The sequence below is a fragment of the Eumetopias jubatus genome, unplaced genomic scaffold, assembly GCF_037043125.1.
Source record: "Eumetopias jubatus isolate StellerSeaLion01/CBP00866 unplaced genomic scaffold, mEumJub1_p1.0 scaffold_2, whole genome shotgun sequence".
Lineage (NCBI taxonomy): Eukaryota > Metazoa > Chordata > Mammalia > Carnivora > Otariidae > Eumetopias > Eumetopias jubatus.
Window position 1 is genome coordinate 170127614 of NW_028274808.1, and position 20491 is coordinate 170148104.

At 37.1% G+C, this 20491-nt stretch overlaps 1 protein-coding gene and 1 non-coding gene across 2 annotated transcripts in view; one reads left to right on the plus strand and one right to left on the minus strand.

The window, feature by feature from the left end:
- RFC1 (replication factor C subunit 1) overlaps positions 1–20491 on the plus strand; it is a 90257-nt gene that overhangs the window by 21150 nt on the left and 48616 nt on the right. The window contains exons 4-6 of the mRNA XM_028126604.2: positions 3196–3324; positions 15238–15313; positions 16937–17059. Of these exons, the coding sequence (XP_027982405.2) occupies positions 3196–3324; positions 15238–15313; positions 16937–17059 (328 nt within the window). The remainder of the gene's footprint in view (positions 1–3195; positions 3325–15237; positions 15314–16936; positions 17060–20491) is intronic.
- Positions 19337–19409, minus strand: TRNAQ-CUG (transfer RNA glutamine (anticodon CUG)). The gene has a single exon. It is a non-coding gene; the product is annotated as a tRNA-Gln (tRNA).

Consider the following 20491-nt stretch of genomic DNA (forward strand, 5'->3'; position numbering starts at 1 on the left):
TTGTTGGTTATTTGCATTTTTAAAATAATTTGCTTGGACACCTCGGTGGCTCAGTCAGTTAAGTGTCTGCCTTTGGCTCAGATCATGATCTTGGGGTCTTGGGATCGAGTTCTGCATCTGCATTGGGCTCCCTGATCAGCGGGGTGCCTGCTTCTCCCTCTTTGTCTGCTGCTACGCCTGCTTGTGTGCTCTCTCTCTCAAATAAATAAAATCTTTTAAAAAATAAAATAATTTGGGGCGCCTGGGTTGCTCAGTCATTAAGTGTCTGCCTTCGGCTCAGGTTGTGATCCTGGGGTCCTGGGATCGAGCCCCGCATCGGGCTCCTTGCTCCGCGGGAAGCCTGCTTCTCCCTCTCCCGCTCCCTGTGCTTGTGTTCCCTCTCTCGCTGTGTCTCTCTCTGTCAAATAAATAAATAAATAAAATCTTTAGAAAGAAAAATTTGCTTTAGTAGTTTTCCATTTTTCTACTCAGCTATCTTTTATTGATTTGTAGGAACCCTTTTATATATAACATATGTTGTAGATATTTTCAAGTTAGTTGTTTGTATTTTAACTTTTGCTTATGGCATCTTTTATTTTTATGTAGTCAAATTTTTTTTATGGATGGTTTCTAGCCTTAATGCTCTTAGGCTTTCCCTTTGCCGAGATTATAAAAGTAAGTTTAAAAATCTGTTCCTTTTTCCATTCGTATACTCAGCAAGAATTTTTCTGTGCAGGGAAAAGTGGTTTTTAGATCCATTGTTTGGGAGTATGATTAGCCACTGGACCTGTACATCATTTCATGAAATCTTTGAAAACTGGGAATAATAGACAGGGAATGTTAAGGAGTAAGGTGAAGTCCACTCTCTAAATTGAGGCCAAATTAGTGACCTTCAGATATTTATATACATGATGGCTGCTCATATTAGAGATAATTCTAAAAAGGTAGAATAGACTGGCTTTCATTCTGATGAAAATTCTTTTCCAAAGGTTTAGATTTTCAGTGTATATTGAGTTAGATCACACTGTAATTTCTTTAACTGTTCTGCTGCCGTCAGTATAAGAGTGTGGTAAGTGAGAGTAGGGTAGCCTAAAGGAAAGGAGGGGTGCCTGGGTGGCGCAGTCAGTTAAGCGGTTAAGTTTCTGACTCTTGGTTTGGTTCAGGTCGTGATCTCAGGGTTGTGAGATTGAGCACTACATGGGGCTCTGCGCTCAGCGTGGTGTCTGCACCCCACCCCCCACCTCCTAGTCTCTCTCTCAAATAAATAAATCTTTAAAAAAAATAAAGGAAGAGAAAGGGGATGTGAATAGAAGGAATTACTTGGGAAGGAAAGGGTAACAATGCTGAGGAGTGGCAATATGGAACAGACAAAAATCAGAGAGCCTCAATATAACCAACAATTCCATTTCCTGAATTATGTTTTGTTTTCTTTCTCTGTGTGGTTTTAAGCATTTGTTGTCCTAATACAGATTGAAAACCAGCACTGACTTTAACCTGATTGTTAATACTCAGTTTTGGTATTTCCATGGCGCACGTGCCATGCCATGCTGTGCAGTGTGCGTGTGCAAACAGTCATCACTATTTGAATGAAGAATCATTTGGTAATTTTAAAAGTGAAACTCCGATGTGAAACTTTCATTTCCTCCAGAAGCAATAAAGTAAGTGGTTGTAAACCTCAAACCCAATTTTTTGCAATTTATACGGACGACTGTGGCTTTCTTTAGCACCTGACACAGATGTCTTAGTTTCAAAGCTGAGGTATCTGCTTCATAAACAGTATTTTTAGACTTAGATTTTATTAGGATGGGTTTATGACTTTTGTATATTAAGACATTTACAAAAGATTACATAAAACCAGGAAAGTCTATAATCTTATTAAAAGAAAACTTAAGGTGTCTGTGTACCTCATTTATCTGCTTTGTTTATTTGCTTAGACACAAAGCTATTTGTGTGTGTGTGTGGGTGTTTGTGCACACATGCATGCGTGTGGATAACACTTATTTGGGATTTTTGACATTTTAAGAGTATGACATTTACCGCCAGGATCTAGGAAATAATTGTTAACTTTCCTATACTTCACAAAGTGCTTTTAACAGGCATTTTCCTCCCTAAAATAGATAGGTTGGAACAGGTAAAAAGGATTGAAAACTCAAGACTATAACCATTAAGGGTAGGAAGAGCAGAACACCTGGTTCTTGAACCCCATTCTTAGGAATTCAGATCCTTATTCAGGTTTCATTATTCTGTGTTCCTTATATCCTTGCCTGGGAGCAGAGATAATTGAAAATAGACATGTGTCAGTGATATGAAGGGATAATAGTTCATAAATGAGGGGAAGGGAAGCTTTTTACTGAGCCCAAATTAAGTAATTCTCATAAAGCATAGGTAGTATTAGTTCCACTTTACTGATGGGAAAACAGATTAAAGTAACCTGCCCAAGGTCACACATAAAAATAACTACAGCAGAGATTCAGACTGAGGCTTTCTGATTCTAAGGTCTATTCCCATTCTCTACACCATACTTTCTTCAAAGCTAAAATCAAAAGTAGGGAAGGATATGTATGCAAAAGGTAAAAGTAAGTGATTTAAATTGTAAATTAGATTGTAAATGTTTCATTATGATTGAATTTTAATTCAGCAGCATAACAAGGGGATAGAGCAATTAAAGAGATTATTGTAATAAGCATCAAAATATTTTTTGAGAATTTGGAAAAATCCTATAAAGAAAAGTAATTTCTAAGGTTTTTAGTTATTAAGGTCTTAAATGATCAGGGTTGTGAGAGTTATCTTTCTCTCAAATTGGAGTATGAATCCCATGGTCAAGGATTATACTCTTCAACATTTGTCTTCTCCCTCACTCTGCCTGGAGTGGTGGGATGAGCATATGCATGTATGAACAATAAATACTTGTTACTTGCCTCTTTAGTAATTGTGCTGTTGTTAAGAAAAATTTCACTTGCTTATTTCTGTCCTGTTTTTGGCCAAATTCTGAGAATTAATATTATTTTTCCTTGGGCAAATTATTTTTAACTTAGGTAATTTTATCAGTTAATTTTTGCATGTGAAATGAATGCTGTTGCACACATGGAACTATCTGATTATGAAGAAATTATTGAAGGTAAACCAGTGTGTGTGTAAAGCTGTCCCTTTTTGTAGTTGAAATTCAAATTTTGTGCAGTTAATGTTTGTTTACGCATGTCGTTTTTTTGCTTTTAGGATATTCGGAAATTCTTTGGGGTTATACCAAGTGGAAAGAAACCTGTAAGTGAAACAGTAAAGAAGAATGAGAAAACAAAGTCCGCTGAAGAAACTTTAAAAGCAAAGAAAGGAATAAAGGAAATCAAGGTCAGTTTTCTAGATGCAATACTGAATCGTGTAAAAAGTTAAATTCAGTTCCTAGACTTGATATGTTGGGAGCCTGAGGTAAATACAGATTCCAACCCCTTTTGCAGAGGAAGAAGATAAGTGTATTTCTAATTAGTGTAGCTCACTGCATTCGTTGCTTGTTTTTCTGAAGTAGAGATGGAAGCCTTTTTAGTTGTTAAAACTTTGCATTTTGTGATCAAAGTTTGTTCTTAGAGACCTGAGCCCCAGGTGAAAGGTGTTGGGCTTCCGGTGAAGGAAGGCTTTGGAGGAAAGCTTTATTCTTTTCTCTGTCTTCCTTGGGCCTCAGAATTTAAGGTACAATGTCATTGTAGGAAGCAGGCGATGGCTACAATAGGGTGTCTGAGTTAATATTATTCCACTTTGTGTAAAATGTAAGAATTTTGCAAATCTACAGGTCTATCACCACTTCATCTTTTATGTTTTACTTGTCATATATATTATATTTACATTTGTTAATACTCCACATTCAGTGTAATAATTTTTGCTCTAAACAGACACATATTTTAAAGAAATTAAAAGGAAAAAATGGTCTTTTATGTTTACCCACATATTTGCCATTTCTGGTGCTTTTCATTTCTTAGTGAAGATAAGAATTTCTGAATTTCTATGTCATATCATTGTTTTTAAACCTGAAGAGTTTTCTTCATCATTTTTTTTAAAGATTTTATTTATTTGACAGATAGAGACACAGTGAGAGAGGGAACATAAGCAGGGGAAGTGGGAGAGGGAGAAGCAGGCTTCCCATAGAGCAGGGAGCCCGATGTAGGGCTCGATCCCAGGATCCTGGGATCATGAGCTGAAGGCAGATGCTTAATGACTGAGCCACCCAGGCCCCCCATTCTTTATCATTTCTTGTAGTATAGGTCTTTTGGTAACAAATTCTATTAAGTTTTTGTTTATTTAATAATATATTTTGTCTTCATTCTTGGAGGATACTTTTGCTGGTTATAGAATTTTGGATTGACAGATTTTTGTTTCGGCACTTTGAAGATGTTTCATTGTCTTTTGGTCTCTTTTTTTCTGGAGAGATATTAGCAGTTGTTTGTATTGTTTTCTTTTGTACATTATGTATTATTTTTCTTATGCTGACTTTAGGATTTTATCTTTGGTTATTAGCTTTGACTGTGGTATGCCTGGGTGTGGTTTTCTTGTGTGTATCCTGTTTATGGTTTCTGAGCTTCTTGAATCTATAAATTTATAAATCTCACCAAATTTGGGAACTCTGCCATTTTTTCTTCAAATATATTTCTGCCTCATTCTCTTTCTCCTCTTCTGGGATTCCAGCTATACACATATTAGAATCTTGATATTGTCTCATAGCTCATTGAGGCTTCTTCATTTTTATCCTTTTTTTTTCTCTTAGGATTGTATAATTTCTCTATTACTGTCTTCAGGTTCACTGATATTTCTTCCTCTCCAGTTTGCTGTTACACCTATTTAGTGAATACTTTATTGTGAATATTGTATTTTTTTCAATTCTAGAATTTCCACTTGTTTCCTTTTCATACTTTTTATTTCTCTTCTTTATGTTCTTGAATGTAGTTATGATAGCTACTTTAAACTTTTGTCTGCTAATACTAACATATTAAGATTGGTCTCAGTTAAATGCCTTTTCTCTTGAGTCTGTGGCTTAAATATTAGTTCGGGCTCCTGTGACAAAATACCATACACTGGATTGTTTAAACAACAGGAATTTATTTTCTTACAGTTCTAGAGACTAAAAGTCTATGATTAAGGTTCCAGCCAATTCAGTTCCTGGCTAGAGCTCTTTCTGGATCATATATGGCTACCTTCTTCTGGGTCCTCACATAACCTTTTCCTGGTGTGAGCACATGGGGAGAGAGAGAGCTAGTGAGTGTGTAGACACATGTGTGTGAGTGAGCTCTCTGGTATCTCTTCTAAGGATATTAAGCTTATCAGTTCAGAGTCCCATCCTTATGACCTCATTTAACCTTAATTACTTCCTAGAGACTCCATCTCCGGATACAGCCGCAATGGGGGTGAAGGGGCTCAGCATATGAATTTTGAGGGATACAAGCATTCAGTCCAAGCATTTTGCCAATGGCCCCCCAAATTCATGTCCTTCTCATATGCAAAATATGTTCATTCCATCTTAACAGCCCCCAAAAATCTGAACTGATTGCAATATCAACTCTAAAGTCCAAAGTCTTATCTAGATATCATTTAAATCAGATATGGGTGAGACTCAAGGTATGATTCATCCTAAGGCAAAATTTCTCTTCATCTGTGAACCTGTAAAACCGGACAAGTATGTGTTTCTAAAATATAGTGGTGGGACAGGCATAGAATAGACATTTTCATTTCAAAAGGGAGAAATCACAAGGAAGAAAGGGATGATGGGTCCCAAAGAAGTCCAAAACCTAGCAAGGCAAATTCTCTTAGATCTTAAAGCTTGAGAAAATCTTCTTTAGCTGGATGCCCTGCCTTCTGGGTCCACTAGAGCAGTGGTACCATCCCACAGCTCTGCAGGGTGGTCCCACTCCCAAGGCTTCTGGATAGAGGCTGATCTTTGAAACAAGAAATAAGACAGCCCTGATGATCTGTGAATCACCTTCATCTCCCTTTTGGAGAATAGTGCAGGTTTGCAGTTGATTCTACCAGCCTTCCTTCATTTTGTCTCTTTCATTTCAAACTAGCAGTGTTTTTGCTTGTGTAATCCCATCATCTCTTTATTGAGTGATAGTCCAGCCACACTTTTGGTGTTCTTTTTAGAACACGCATTCTCATTTTTTGCAATATAGACAAGTTGAGTATTTTCCAAATCTTTTAAGTCTTGGTTCGTTTTTGCTTAACAATTCAGTTCATTTCTCTCCTCTTGGATTTTACTGTAGAGGACCCAGGTTTTACCTTCCAACATTTTACTTAGAAATCTCCTCAGCTAAATATTCAGTTTCATTGTTCATAAGTTCTATCTTTCACGAAGCACTAAAACACAATTTAGCCAAGTTCTTTGCCATTTTATAACAAGCATTGCCTCTTTCTCCGATTTCCAACAATCTGTTCCTTATTTCTGTCTGAATCCTTACCAGAATGGTCTTTCATGTTCATATTTTACCAACATTCTATTTATGATACATATATTCTCTAAGATGATAGAAGCTTTCACTATAGCTCTTATCTTTTCTCCCTGAGACCTTATTGGAGTTGCATTTAATGTCCATATTACTACGAACAGTCCCTTCACAGGAGCCTACATCCACATTTTACAGAATTTTTCTTTTTATGTATTTATTTTGTTTATTGAAGTACAGTTGATACTGAATGTTACATGAGTTTCCGGTGTACAGCATCATGATTCAACAACTCTGTGCTATGCTATGCTCACAAGTACAGCTATCATCCATAACTATACAACACTGTTACAGTATCACAGACTGTGTTCCTTATGTGCTATACCTTTCATCCCCATGCTTGATTCAGTTCATAACTGGAAGCCTATACCTGTCACTCCCCTCTCCCCTATTTGCCCATGCCCCCAGCCTCTGGCAACCACCAGTTAGTTTTCTGTATTTATAGGTCAGTTTCTGTTTTGTTTGTTCATTTTGTTTTTTAAATTCCACTTATAAGTGAAATTACACAGTATTTGTCTTTTGTTGTCTGACTGACTTCACTTAGTGTAATACTGTCTAGTTGTCACAGATGGCAAGATCTCATTCTTTTTTATGGCTGAGTAATATTTGTGTGTGTGTGTGTATGTATGTTTATGTGTATATCTCACATCTTTATTGATGGACATTTATTTAAGTTGCTTTCATATCTTGGCTATTGTAAATGCAGTAAATGTAGGGGTGTATATTTCTTTTTGAATTAGTGTTTTTGCTTTCTTTGGGTAGATACTCAGTAGTGGAATTATCAGATTGTATGCATTTCTATTTTTAATGTTTTGAGGAGCCTCCATACTGTTTTCCACAGTGGCTACACCAGCTTGCATTCTTACCAACATTGCATGAGTGTTTTTTTTTTTCCTCCGCATACTCACCAACACTTGTTTCTTGTCTTTTTGATTCCAGACATTCTGACAGGTTTACTGTGATATCTCATTGTGGTTTTGATTTGCCCTAATGATGAGTGATGTTGAGCATCTTTTCATGTGTTTGTTGGCCATCTGAAGGTCTTTTTGGGTTCTCTGCCCATTTTCTTAATCACATTATTTGGGTTTTTTGGTGTTGAGTTGTAGAAGTTCTTTATATACTTTGGATATTAACCCCTTATTGGATATATTGTTTGCAAATATCTTCTTCCATTCAGTATGTTGCCTCTTCATTTTATTGATGGTTTCCTTTGCTGTGCAAAAGCTTTTTGATGTAGTCTCAGTAGTTTTATTTTTGCTTTTGTTTCCCTTGCTGAAGGAGGCATCTAGAAAAAAGGTTGCTAAAAGGTTGATACCAGAGAGATTACTGCCTTTGTTTTCCTTTAGGAGGTTTATGGTTTCAGGTCTAACATTTAGGTCTTTAATCCATTTTGAGTTTATTTTGTTTATGGTGTAAGAAAGGGTCCAGTTTCATTCTTTTGCATGTAGCTATCCATTTTCCCAGCACCGTTTGTTGAAGAGACTATCTTTTTCCCATTGTATATTTTTGCCTCCTTTGTTGTAGATTAATTCAGTATATAAGTGTGGGTTTATTTCTAGGCTCTCTGTTCTGTTCCATTGATCTAGGCATCTATTTTGAGCCAGTACCGGACTGTTTTGATTATTGCAGCTTTGTAATATATGTTGAAATGTGGGATTGTGGTACCTCCAGTTTTGTTCTTCTTTTTCAAGATTGCTTTGACTATTTGGGATCTTTTATGGTTCCATACAAATTTTAGTATTTTTTGTTCTAGTTCTGTATATGTGCTGCCGAAGCGAGCACTTTTGTTGTAGTTCTGTGAAAATTGATGTTGTCGTTTTGATAGGGATTGCATTGAATCTGTAGATTACTTTGGGTAGAATGGATGTTTTAATAATATTCTTCCAATCCATAAGCCTGGAATATCTTCATTTGTGACATCTTCAGTTTCGTTCATCAATATTTTATAGTCTTCAGAGTACAGATCTTTCATCTTCTTGATTAAATCTGTTTCTAAGTATTTTATTCTTTTTGGTGCTATTATAAATAGAATTGTTTCCTTAATTTCTATTTCTGATATGTCGTGATTAGTATATAGAGACACAGATTTCTGTATATTTTCTATCCTGTGACTTTACTAAATTAATTTATTCTTACGTTTTTTTGGTGGAGTTTTTAGGGTTTTCTATGAATAGTATGTCATTGGCAAATAGTGACGATTTATTTCTTTACCAGTTTGGACGCCTTTTATTTCTTTTTCTTGTCTGGTTGCTGTGGCTAGGACTTTCAGTACTAGTACATTTATTTTTTAATTTCTTCTTTGATTTCGTCATTGACACATCAGTTGTTTAGTAGCATGTTGTTTAAACTCCACGTCTTTGTGGGTTTTTTCCCAGTTTTTTTCTTGTAATTGATTCCTAGTTTCATACCATTATGGTTGGAAAAGATGCTTGATATGAGTTTAGTTTTCTTAAATTTATTGAGACTTATTTTGGGGCTTAACATGTTATTTATCTTGGAGAATGTTCCATGTGCACTTGGAAAGAATATGTATTTGGTTGTTTTTGGATGGAATGTTCTGTATATATCTGTTAAGTCCATCTGGTCTTATTGCTTCCTTATTGATTTTCTGTTTGGCTGATCTATCCACTGATGTAAAGGGGTGTTAGAATTCCCTACTATTGTTGAATTACTGTCAATTTCTTCCTTTACATCTCTTAATCTTTGTGTTATGTATTTAGGTGCTTCTATGTTTGATGCATAGATATTTACAATTCTTACATCCTCTTGTTGGATCAATCTCTTTATCGTTATATAATGCCATTTTTTTTTTTTTTTAATTTTATTTATTTGACAGAGAGACACGGCGAGAGAGGGAACACAATCGGGGAGTGGGAGAGGGAGAAGCAGGCTTCCCCGTGGAGCAGGGAGCCTGATGTGGGGCTCGATCCCAGGACCTGGGATCATGATCTGAGCCGAAGGCAGATGCTTAATGACTGAGCCACCCAGGCGCCCTTGTAATGCCATTTTTTGTTTCTTGTTACAGTCTTTGTTTTAAAGTCTGTTTTGTCTGATAAAAATATTGCTACCCTGGATATGTTTTTTTAGTTTCCATCTCTTCACTTTCAGTTTGTCTGTGTTTTTAGGTCTGACGTGAGTCTGTTGTAGGTAGCATATAGATGGGTCTTGTTTTTTTCCATCCACTCTATCACCCCTGTCTTTTTTTTTTTTCTTTTTTAACCCCCTATCTTTTGATTGGAACATTTAGACCATTTATGTTTAATTATTTTTTAAAATTTTTATTAACATAATGTATTATTTGTTTCAGGGGTACACGTCTGTGATTCATGAGTCTTACACAGTTCACAGCACTTACCATAGTACATACCCTCTCCAATGTCCATCACCCAGCCACCCCATCCCTCCCACCCTCCTCCACTCCAGCAACCCTCAGTTTGTTTCCTGAGAGTAAGAGTACATTTAGAGTAATTATTGATAGGTATGTACTTATTGCCATTTTCTTAAATGATTTCTGATTATTTTTGTAGTTCTTCTCTGTTCCTTGCTTCTCTTGCTCTCTTTCCTTGTCATTGATAACTTTCTTCAGTGTTGTGCTTGTCTTTATTTTTTTGTGTATCTGTTACAGGTTTTGGCTTGTGGTTATTAGGTTCCTATATAACATCCAAGTATATGGTAGTTTATATTAAATTGATGATCACTTAAGATCAAACACATTCTAAAAGAACTTCATTTTTACTACTCTCTGTCCACTTTTTCTATATATGTTATTAGATTTTACATCTTTTTATTATGGGAGTCCCCTTAACTAACTTTTTAAAATATAGTTGATTTTATTACTTTTGTTGTTTGACCTTTATACTATACTAGCTTTATAAGTGATTGCTCTACTACCTTTACTGTGCTTGCTTAATGAAATTTTTTTATTTTCATAATTCTCTTCTAATTAGTCTTTTTTATCCACTTAAAGAAGCCCTTTAACATTTCTTGTAAAGGCCAGTTTACTGGTGGTGAAATCTTTTACTTTTTGTTTATTTGGAAAGCTCTTTATCTTTCCTTCAATTCTAAATGATAACCTTGCTGGGTAGAGTATTCTTGGTTGTAGGTTTTTTCCTTTTAGCACTTTGAATATATATGTAATGCTTCTCCCTTCTGGTGTACGTAATAGTTTCTGCTGAAAAATCAGATGATCGCCTTATTGGGTTTCCCTTGTAGGTAATTATTTGCTTCTTTCTTACTGCTTTTAAAATTCTTTATCTTTAATCTTTGACATTTTCTTATTATGTGTTGTGGAATTCCTTGGGTTCATTTTGTTTGGAACTTTTTGGGCTTCCTGAATCTGGATATCTGTTTCCTTCTCCAGGTGAAGGAAGTTTTCAGCTATTATTTCTTCAAATAAGTTTTCTGCCCCTTTGTCTCTCTCTCTCTCTCGCTCAGCTTCTTCTGAGACCCCTGTAATGCAAATGTTTGTTTGCTTGATGTTTTCGAAGAGATCCTTAACCTGTTCTCATTTTTTAAAAAAAATTCTTTTTCGTTTTTGCTGTATGGCTTGGGTGCTTACCATTTGTCTGTCTTCCAGATTGCTGATCTGTTCTTCTGCATTCTCTAATATGCTGTTGATTACCTCTAGTGTATTTTTCATTTCATTTATTGTATTCTTCAACACCTGTCCTTTTTAATATTTTCTCTCTCTTTGTTGAAGTTCTCACTGACTTCATCCACTCTTCTCTCCAGTTGGTGAGCATCTCTATTCTATGATCATTAATTTTTTTTTTTAAGTTTGAAATGTTTAGCAGATAGCTTGGTTATCTCTCTTGCATTTAGTTCTTTTTCTGAGGCTTTGTCTTGTTCTTTCATTTGAAGCATATTTCTCTGTCTTCTCATTTTGCTTGACTTCCTGTGTTTGTTTCTATGAATTAGGTGGAACAGATATTTCTCCTAAACTTGAAGGAATGATCTTGTGTATGGTCATCCCCTGTGTAGCTGCATGTGCTTGGTTACTTTGGCTGGCTGGCTGAAGTTGTAGCTGGTGGTCCTGGGGCACTGTGTGCTGGGGTGCCCTGGTGGGATGGCCTGAGCTGAAGTGGGTGTGGGCTGGGGTGGTCCTAGGGCTCTCTGCGTAGAGGGTGCCCTGGCAGGACCTCTGAAGCTGAAGTAGGTGCAGGTTGAGGTATGCTGGGTTGCTCTGTACAGGGGTGCCCTGTGAGTTTTCTGGATCCAAAGCAGGAATGGGCTGGGTGGTCCCCAGGCACTGCACAAAGTACCCTGGTGAGTCATCTGGAACCCAAACACGTGTGTTCTTGGGGAGCTCTGCATTGGGGGTGCCCTGGCAAATTGTCTGGAGCCATAGTGGTGTTTTGGGGTGGCTTGTGTCTGTGTCACCTTGGCAAGACAGCTAGCACTGTAGGAGGTAGCCGACCAGAGATGTGGGGTGTGTTGTGCTGAGATCACATGGGTGGGGTGTCTAGGGCTGGTGTGGGATGGGGCCTGGGGCTTATTGAGGTGATAGGCCAGCAAGGGCACTAGGACCCTGCTCCTGACCATGCTGTCAAGGTGGAGGGAGAATGTAAACCTTGGCCCCTCCAACCTGGAGAGAGTTCCAGCAGCTCCCCCACCATTTGGTGGAGTTTTAGGGCTGAATTTTTTGTAATCTAGTTACTCTTTTAAACTACGGCCTTTTTTCTCTGCCCCAGGGAAGATGAATCTGCTTATGGTCCCTCAGTAGTTTCTGTCCCTAATGCAGTTCACAGTGACAGGTGGGGGTTCCTTTCGTTACCCTGTCTCTGTTTCTCTTGCCGTTGTCTATGTGGTCTCTCTTTTGTTGTGCAGAAGCTGTTCAGTCAGCTCTCAGTTCTTCAGGAGGAATTGCTCTAAAAATAGGTATGATTTGGTTATGTCCTGTGGAGGTGAGTTCATTGCCATCTTGGACCAGAAGTGCTAGGCTTTTTTTAAGCACACACATCAGAAACTTTCCAGCCTTCATCATAACCCAGTTCCAAAGCCACTTCCATATTTCAGGTATTTTTTACTGCACCACTCCATTTCATGGTAACAAAATCTGTATGAGGATTCTCCAGAGAAATAGAATCTAGAAGGAGATTTATTTTAAAGAATTCATGCATGTGATTATGAGGGCTGACAAGTCTCTAGACCTACAGTTGGGCAAGCTGGAGACTTAGGATAGCTGACGGTATAGTTTAAGTGTGAGTCTGAAGTCCTATGAACTAGGAGATCCAGTAGTGTGATTGCAGGCTCAAGCCTGCTGGCCAAGGGTAGTAGGCTTGAGACTTAGGAATAGTTGATGTCCCAGGTTGAAGGCAGTCAGGAAGGAGGAATTCTCTTATTTGGGAGAGGGTTAACCTTTTGTTCTCTTCAGACCTTCAACTGATTGGATCAGGTTCACTCACGTTAGGGAGAGGAATCTCCTTTAATCAGTCTATTGATTTAAATGTTAGATTCACCGAAAAACACCTTCATAGAAACACTCAGGATAATGTTTGTTGTAATGTCTGGGTACTTTGTGGCCCACGCAAGTTAACAGGTGAAATTAAGCATTGCAGGTCACATTTCCTACTTTTTTTTGTGTGTCTGGTTATTTTGGATTTATGTTGGATAGTGTGAATTATATAGTATAGGAAATTTGGATTCTGTTATATTCCTCCAAAGAGTGTTAATTCTTTTGGCTTAGCAGGCAGTTAATTTAGCTGAAATCAAACTCTGAACTCTTGTCTCCTCTTTGATGGGCAGCAGATGAAATCTTTGTTCAATTCTTTTATCCTTAGCAGGGCACTGGGAGTTGTTCCATTCATATGTAGTTCAGGAGACAGCCACAGATTTGGGCTAAGTTTACTTGCAGAATTTGAGACTTGCCTTCTGTGGCTCTCTATTTTCTGGGAGTTAATAATAGTTGATTCTAACTCTCCCCTGTAGTCTGGTGGTGTATTTGAATTATAATAGTTCATTTATCTCATTTTCTTACAAGGTAGTTGCTTGTTCTTATACTTTTCAAATTTCAGTGTAATGAACAGAAGCATATTTCTTTTTTTTAAAGATTTTATTTTATTTATTCACTCCCCCAAATTAATTAATTTATATAGCATGCACACGAGTGGGGTTGGGGCCAAAGGGAGAAGGAGAGAGAGAGAATCTCAGTGCAGAGTCTGATGCAGGGCTTGATCTCACGATCCTGAGATCATGACCTGAGCTGAAATCAAAAGTTGGATGCTTAACCAACTGAGCCACCCAGCTTCTCATAAGATTTTATTTTTAAGTAATCTCTACACCCAGTATGGGGCTTGAACTCACAACCCTGAGATCAAGAGTCATATGCTCTAACCGACTGAGCCAGCCAACCACCCCATTTCTATTTTATAATTGGTTATAGGTTTTTGTTTTGTTTTGTTTTTACTGCTTTCTTGATGCTTGTTGGGAAAATTTAAATATGTTAGAAATGTATAACTACAAAATATAATACCTTTTGCCTCAGTTATATTTAGTTTTCTAACATGCATTGGGCAGTGGTGGGCCCACAACTCCTTAACTTTTATTTGTTTCTTTCATTTTTAGTAAGCCTTTGCCTTGTAATATCTGACATCCTTTTACACTTTGTTATATATGTAGATTAGTGTTGAAAGTGGAGTTGATTAGTAATACAGCTTTTTCTGTATTTCTTTTTTCCCATATGATGGAATTATTGTCTGGCTTTTTTTTTCAGTTTTATTAAGAAATAATTGACATATATAGCTATATAAGTTTGAGGTGTACAGCATGATGGTTTGACTTACACTTGTGTAATGATTACGATAGGTTTAGTTAACATCCATTATTTCATATGGATATAGTAAAAGGAAAATTTCTCCTGTGATGAGAACTTTTAGATCTACCCTCTGAACAAGTTTCCTACGTATCAGATAGCAGTGTTAACTATAGTCATCATGTTGTATATTACATCCCTAGGACTTATAACTAGAAGTTTATACCTTTTGACCACCTTCCTCCAGTTGTACTTCCCCTCACCCCCTGCCACTAGTAACCACAAATCTGATCTCTTTTTCTATGAGTTTGGTATGTTTTTTGTTTGTTTTAGAGTCCACATATAGGTGGGATCATACAGTGTTTGTCTTTGTCTTATTTCACTTAGCATAATGCCTTCAAGGTTATCCATGTTGTTGCAAATGATAGGATTTCCTCTTTTAAGTGTATCACAACTTTATCCTTTCCTACTTTGATGGTTACTTAGGTTGTTTCCATGTCTTGGCTATTATAAATAATGCTTCTGTGAACATGAAGGGTGCACATATCTTTTTGAGTTAGTGTTCTTGTTTCCTTTGGTTATATTTCCAGAAGTAGAATTGCTGGGTCATATGGTAGTTAAAAAAATTTTTGAGGAACCTGTGTACTTTTCCATAGTGACTGTACCATTTTATAGTCCCACCAGCAGTCCAGAAGAGTTCCTTTTTCTTCATATCCATGCAGGTGTTTGTTATCTCTTCTCTTTGTGATGGTGGATCTGGCTTATTCTTTAGCCTAAGTAGGGCATTAATGACATTTTTGGGCTGTATAATTCTTTGTTGTGGAGGACTATCTTGTGCATTGTAGGATGTTTAGAAACATCCCTGGTCTACCATCTACCCATTAGATGCCATTAACCCCTCCCCCCAGTTATGACAAGCAAAAATGTCTCCTTGGGGACAGAATTACTGAGCTCAAGTCTAATGAGAAAAAAAAAACAGCTAAGTTATACAGACTTTTGTGTGTTCTAATTATACTGTGATGTTTACAGGTAAATAGTTCTTGTAAAGAAGATGACTCTAAACAGAAGCAACCAAACAAGAAAAAGAGGATCATCTATGATTCAGGTAATATTTCTTCTGGGGAGCTTTAAAGTTTTAAAATAATTTTATATCCCTCAGAACAGTGTTTTCCAAACTGATGTTCTGAGACACACAGTTCTCTCTGATGTTATAATAGGTCCTGTGAGGAGAGGGCTCTGTGCTCAAAGTTGGGAACAGTTTTATTATACTGTAGAACTTATCAGAGCTGAAATGTGTTAATGTATTAAATGTGTTTGTTTAAGGGGGTATGTAATATACATAGCATGTCTTAAACTTATTTTGAATATGGCATATTTATTGTTTAAAACTATTCATACTAACTTGCAGCTGAGCTTCTTGGAAACTGAATTTGAAAAATAGTGCTTTAGAATATATTGCTTTAGAAACAAAGATCTAAAATTTAATTTTTGTGCTTTTAATATGGTCTTCTTTTGTTGGATTTAAAATGGAACAAGCACCATATAAAATATTTGAATATACTTTTAAGATGGGGAGTGTGTATTTTTATGCATGCCTTTTATGATGTTAAAATAATGGTAGAATTCAGAAAGTTTTAGATTTTACTTTTGTGGAGAAGATCCATCTGGTGTGAATTCTTAAAACTAAAAAGGTAACCTAAGGAAACATTTATAGATTGTTAGGATTTGACAGTGATAGCAAAGATTCTGACTCCATCCTAAAAATACTTGAGTGTTTATTGTGAGTCTTCTGCCGTATATTGTAAGGAATTTGAAATATATACACATCCCCATTCCCTGGGAGTTTGTGTCTTTTGGGAAACTGAAAATTTAATTACTTGATGCAGTTTAGAATAATATGAAACAGGATTTATAAATGCATGGTTCAGAGGAAAAGGAAGGACACTAAAGTTTATGAAACTTCTATTTTTGTACTACTTTGTTTTGGTTTGTATTTAAGTGTCTTGGGTGGTTAGGTTGTGGTAGACAGACCAGGGCTCCCAAAGATGTCCACACCCTAATTCCTAGAACCTGTGAATATGTTAGGTTACATGACGAAAGGGAAATTAAAGTTGTAAATGGCATTAAGGTTGATAATCAGATGACCTTAAAGTAGGCAGATTATCTGGGGGTGGGCCCATTGTTTTCACAAGGAAGGTGGAGGCAGGAGAGAGAGATGGAGAGAGAGAGAGAGAGAGAGAGAGAGATTAACTGTGAAGAAAGAGAACCAGAGAGATGGCCGCATGAGAAGGATTTTGCCTGATGTTGCTGGCTTTGAAGATGGAGGAAGGAAGCCATAAACTAAGGAATGTTAACAATCATTAGAAACTGGAAAAGGCAGGGAAATGGATTTTTCCCTAGAGTATCCAGAAAAGAGTCATAGCCCTGCTGACACTTTGATATTAGCCCAGTGAGACCCCTATGGGATTTCTAACTTCCAGAACTATAAGATAATATATTTATGTTGTTTTAAAATCACTACAAAAAAATTTGTGGTGATTTGTTATGGTAACAAAAGAAAAGTAAGACAAAGGTTTAACACAAGTAGAAGTAACCTGTGAGAATTCACAGTAAGAGTTTTGCCTTGAAATGGGCCTTGAGGAATTGGTTAACAATAATCACTTTAAAAACACACTGTTATTTTACTATTTCTTTTGAGAGTTTTGTTTGATTTTCCTCTCATGTACAGATTCAGAATCAGAGGAGACAGTGCAGGTAAAAAATGCCAAAAAGCAACCAGAGAAATTGCCATTGTCTTCTAAACCTGGTAAAATTCTACGCCAGGATCCTGTTACATACATTTCAGAAACAGGTAAGGTATTGAATATGTTTATTGTTTTAGAGAGGAGTAGTGTGTGTTGTGTTCTTGAGCTTCTCATTGGTGTCTGGATGTACCTCTTTCTCTTTGAATTGAATTTCTGTTCCCTTTTTTGCATTGTTTATATTTATCAGAGGAAGGCTGTAATCATCTTTGGCATTTTCTGTGGGTTAAGGGCCATTGTAAGGACCAGTTACAGGGGAATTGGCCTTGGGATTTTTTTAAGGTTTTTTTTTTTTTTTAAGATTTATCTATTTATTTAGAGAGAGTGTGGGTGCATGAGCATGAGTGGGGGAGGGGCAGAGGGAGAGGGAGAGAGAGCATCCCCAAGCAGACTCCCCACTGAGGGCATAGCCTGATGTGGGCCTGATCCCGAGACCCTGAGATCATGACCCAGTCTGAATCCAAGAGTCAGCCATTTAACTGACTGAGCCACCCAGGTGCCCCTAGATGTTCTATATTGAATAAAATGAAGTTCTGTCTTGAATCATAAATTAAAATATTATTGGTGTGTTTTAAAACTTCTTTTTTATGTAAGTTTTTTTTATCTTGCATTCTAAAGTCATCATAAGCTAAGTATATAACGGTTATTCATATTTGTGATTTATAAAATCTAGCACAGGGGCGCTTGGGTGGCTCAGTCAGTTAAGTGTCTGACTTTGGCTCAGGTCATGATCTCAGGGTCCTGGGATGGAGTGCAGCGGCGGCTCTGCGCTCAGCAAGGAGTCTCCTTGTCCTTCTGCTCCTTCCCTTGCTCATGCTCTCTCTCCCTCAAAATAAATAAATAAATAAAATCTTTAAAAAGATATATAATCTAGCACAGATGTGATCTGAATTCCTTGTATTCTCTTGTGACACTAAAGATTTCAGCACTGACTTTTTGAAAGATTGTTTTTGTACTTAAATTTATTTGTTTGATCTATTTTGAGTGGTCAGAAAGCAAAAGACATAAATAATTGCACACTAATCTTAAAATGGTAAAATAGTATAAATGATTGTTTCATAGAGAGTATTCCTTTATGGTGAGGAACTCTGAAGTGTCATCTGAGAAAAACTCAGATGCATTCATTGTAAAGTCATTTTGATTCTGGCATTGTTAACTACTAGAGGAGACCATAACAGGAATGAAAGGTTAGATGTAGTAATATTCAGATTCACAGAGCCTGTTGAATCAGTTCCTGCATAGAAATGCTTGAAGGGGCCATGAAAGCATCTCATAGGTTACTGATTTGTTTATATTGAAGAAAACCTCTGAAACCATAATTTTTAGCACTCTGCTACTTGTATTGCTAGTGAAGTGAATACACCTGGTTTGAAGAGACAGGGTAAAAGCTACATAATTATTTTGGTACGGCATATTACAACTTAAATACAACAAACATTTATTGTTTTTTTACATCCCGGATACTAGGAGCTGGGGGTGCAAAAGATGACCAAAGACTCCCAAGTACATGGAGTCTCTTGAGGCAGCGATAAGTAGTTAGGCAGAGTGCTTGAAGGGTCCGATTTGATTTGAAGGGTGAGCAGGTGATGGAGGGAAGGACATGTCAGTTTAGGGGGATGGGATTATTTAAGGCACAGCATCCAGCACGGGGATTGGTATGTTCATAGGACACAGAAGAGACTGCTTGCCCACATGATGAGGAGTGGTGGGAGGTAGGATGAAGGAAGACCTTGAAAGCTAGGCAGATGAATTTAGACTTAACATAGCAGGGAAAAGGGAGCCATTGAAGTTTTTGAAGAGAGTTGTGGAATGATGAAAGTATTTAAAGGTGATTGCTAGATTACTAGTGTTCAGGGTGGGATGGAGAATATAGAAATTGTAGTGAGGGAAGTGAAGCTTTTAGTAGGAGTGAAGTAATGAGAGATGTAAAAAGTTTGCAATAGTAAGGGACTGATTTGTAAACATTTTTGAGAAATGAGTTACAAATTAGGTATTTGGATTACCTATGGTACTATTATTAAGATAATTAGAGAATTGATGTCATTAGCATGTTTAAGGTTTTTTGTTTATTTAAAAAAATTCTTGAATATTCTTTTCTTTTTATTTATTTATTTTTTAAAAAGATTTCATTTATTTGCCAGAGAGAGAGAGAGAACAAGCAGGGGGAGTGGCAGGCAGAGGGAGAAGCAGACTCCCTGCTGAGCTGGGAGCCTGATGCAGGACTCCATCCTAGGACCCTGGGATCATGACCTGAGCCGAAGGCAGATGCTTAACCGACTGAGCCACCCAGGCGTCCCTATTTTCTTTTGTTTTTTAAGTAATCTCTACACCTGACGTGGGGCTTGAACTCCCAACCTTGAGATCCAGAGTCTCATGCTCTACTGACTGAGCCAGCCAGGTGCCCCTTGTTTTTTTTTTTTTTTTTTCAATAACAGCTTTATTGAGATATACAGTTCACCCCTAAGATTTTAATATTATTGGAATTTGCAGATATAGGTCAAAGTTTTTGGAGATACGAGTAAAAATAAAACTTCACTTACATGTATGGGCTGTTACTTGAGAGTGTGCAGGTACTCATGGTAGATAAATTCATCAGTAAGTAGGGAATGAAACAGGAAAGAAAAGTCCTTGTGTTGTAGAAGGAACCCGAGCCTGGAAGGTCAGAAGCCCTGCCTGAGGGTCCATCCTTGGTTCCCATCTAACAGCTCTTTGAGTCTGTCTCACTTTCTATAAAGCAGAAACACTAATTGAAAAGGCTTGTTGTGGAGACTTACTGGAATGATGCATAGGAAAGGGCAAGACCCAGTGCCTGAAGCATATAAAAACAGGCAATCCAAAGGAAAAAAGAAAAAGCAAAAGAAAAGAAGCCCACAGATGAGCTTTGTAGGTTCTCAGAGACATTTGTTTGATAAAGTTGTTCAAATGATCAAAAACAAAATGTAGGTGACATGGACGTATTTTCTGTAAACTTTTTGGTAAGCTGAGATATTTCTTCATTATGGCAGAGGCAGACTGACTCTTTAACCTTTTTGTTCTATTGCTAAATATCTGCTCAGGCACATTGTGCAAATGCACTCTTCTATTAAGAGATCCCCCTCTGAGATCTGGCCACCTTTGTGAAGTTTTGAATATGTGGGAGGGATTCTAGAAACAGTATGGTGATAGGTTTATTATGGAACTGAAGGTGGTGTGATCAAGCTTTCCAGTGACACCCTGGAAACGTCAAAGTTAGTGTGTAGACAGCCGTGGCCTTCAACTATGGATCAGTTGGCTATCCTTATCTTGTGATTTTAGGTACACAGAAGGGTCAGACGATTTAAGTTCTGATCACAGATTTTCTTTAACGTGGGATCATTTATTTCAGACTAAGTATTTTCGAATGTTATTTTCTGAAGAGATATCCAGCACTTTTTCTGAAATTTCTATGAACATTATCAGTGTTTATGTCATTCTGCTGGTGGCACGTACATGGGAAAGTGAAC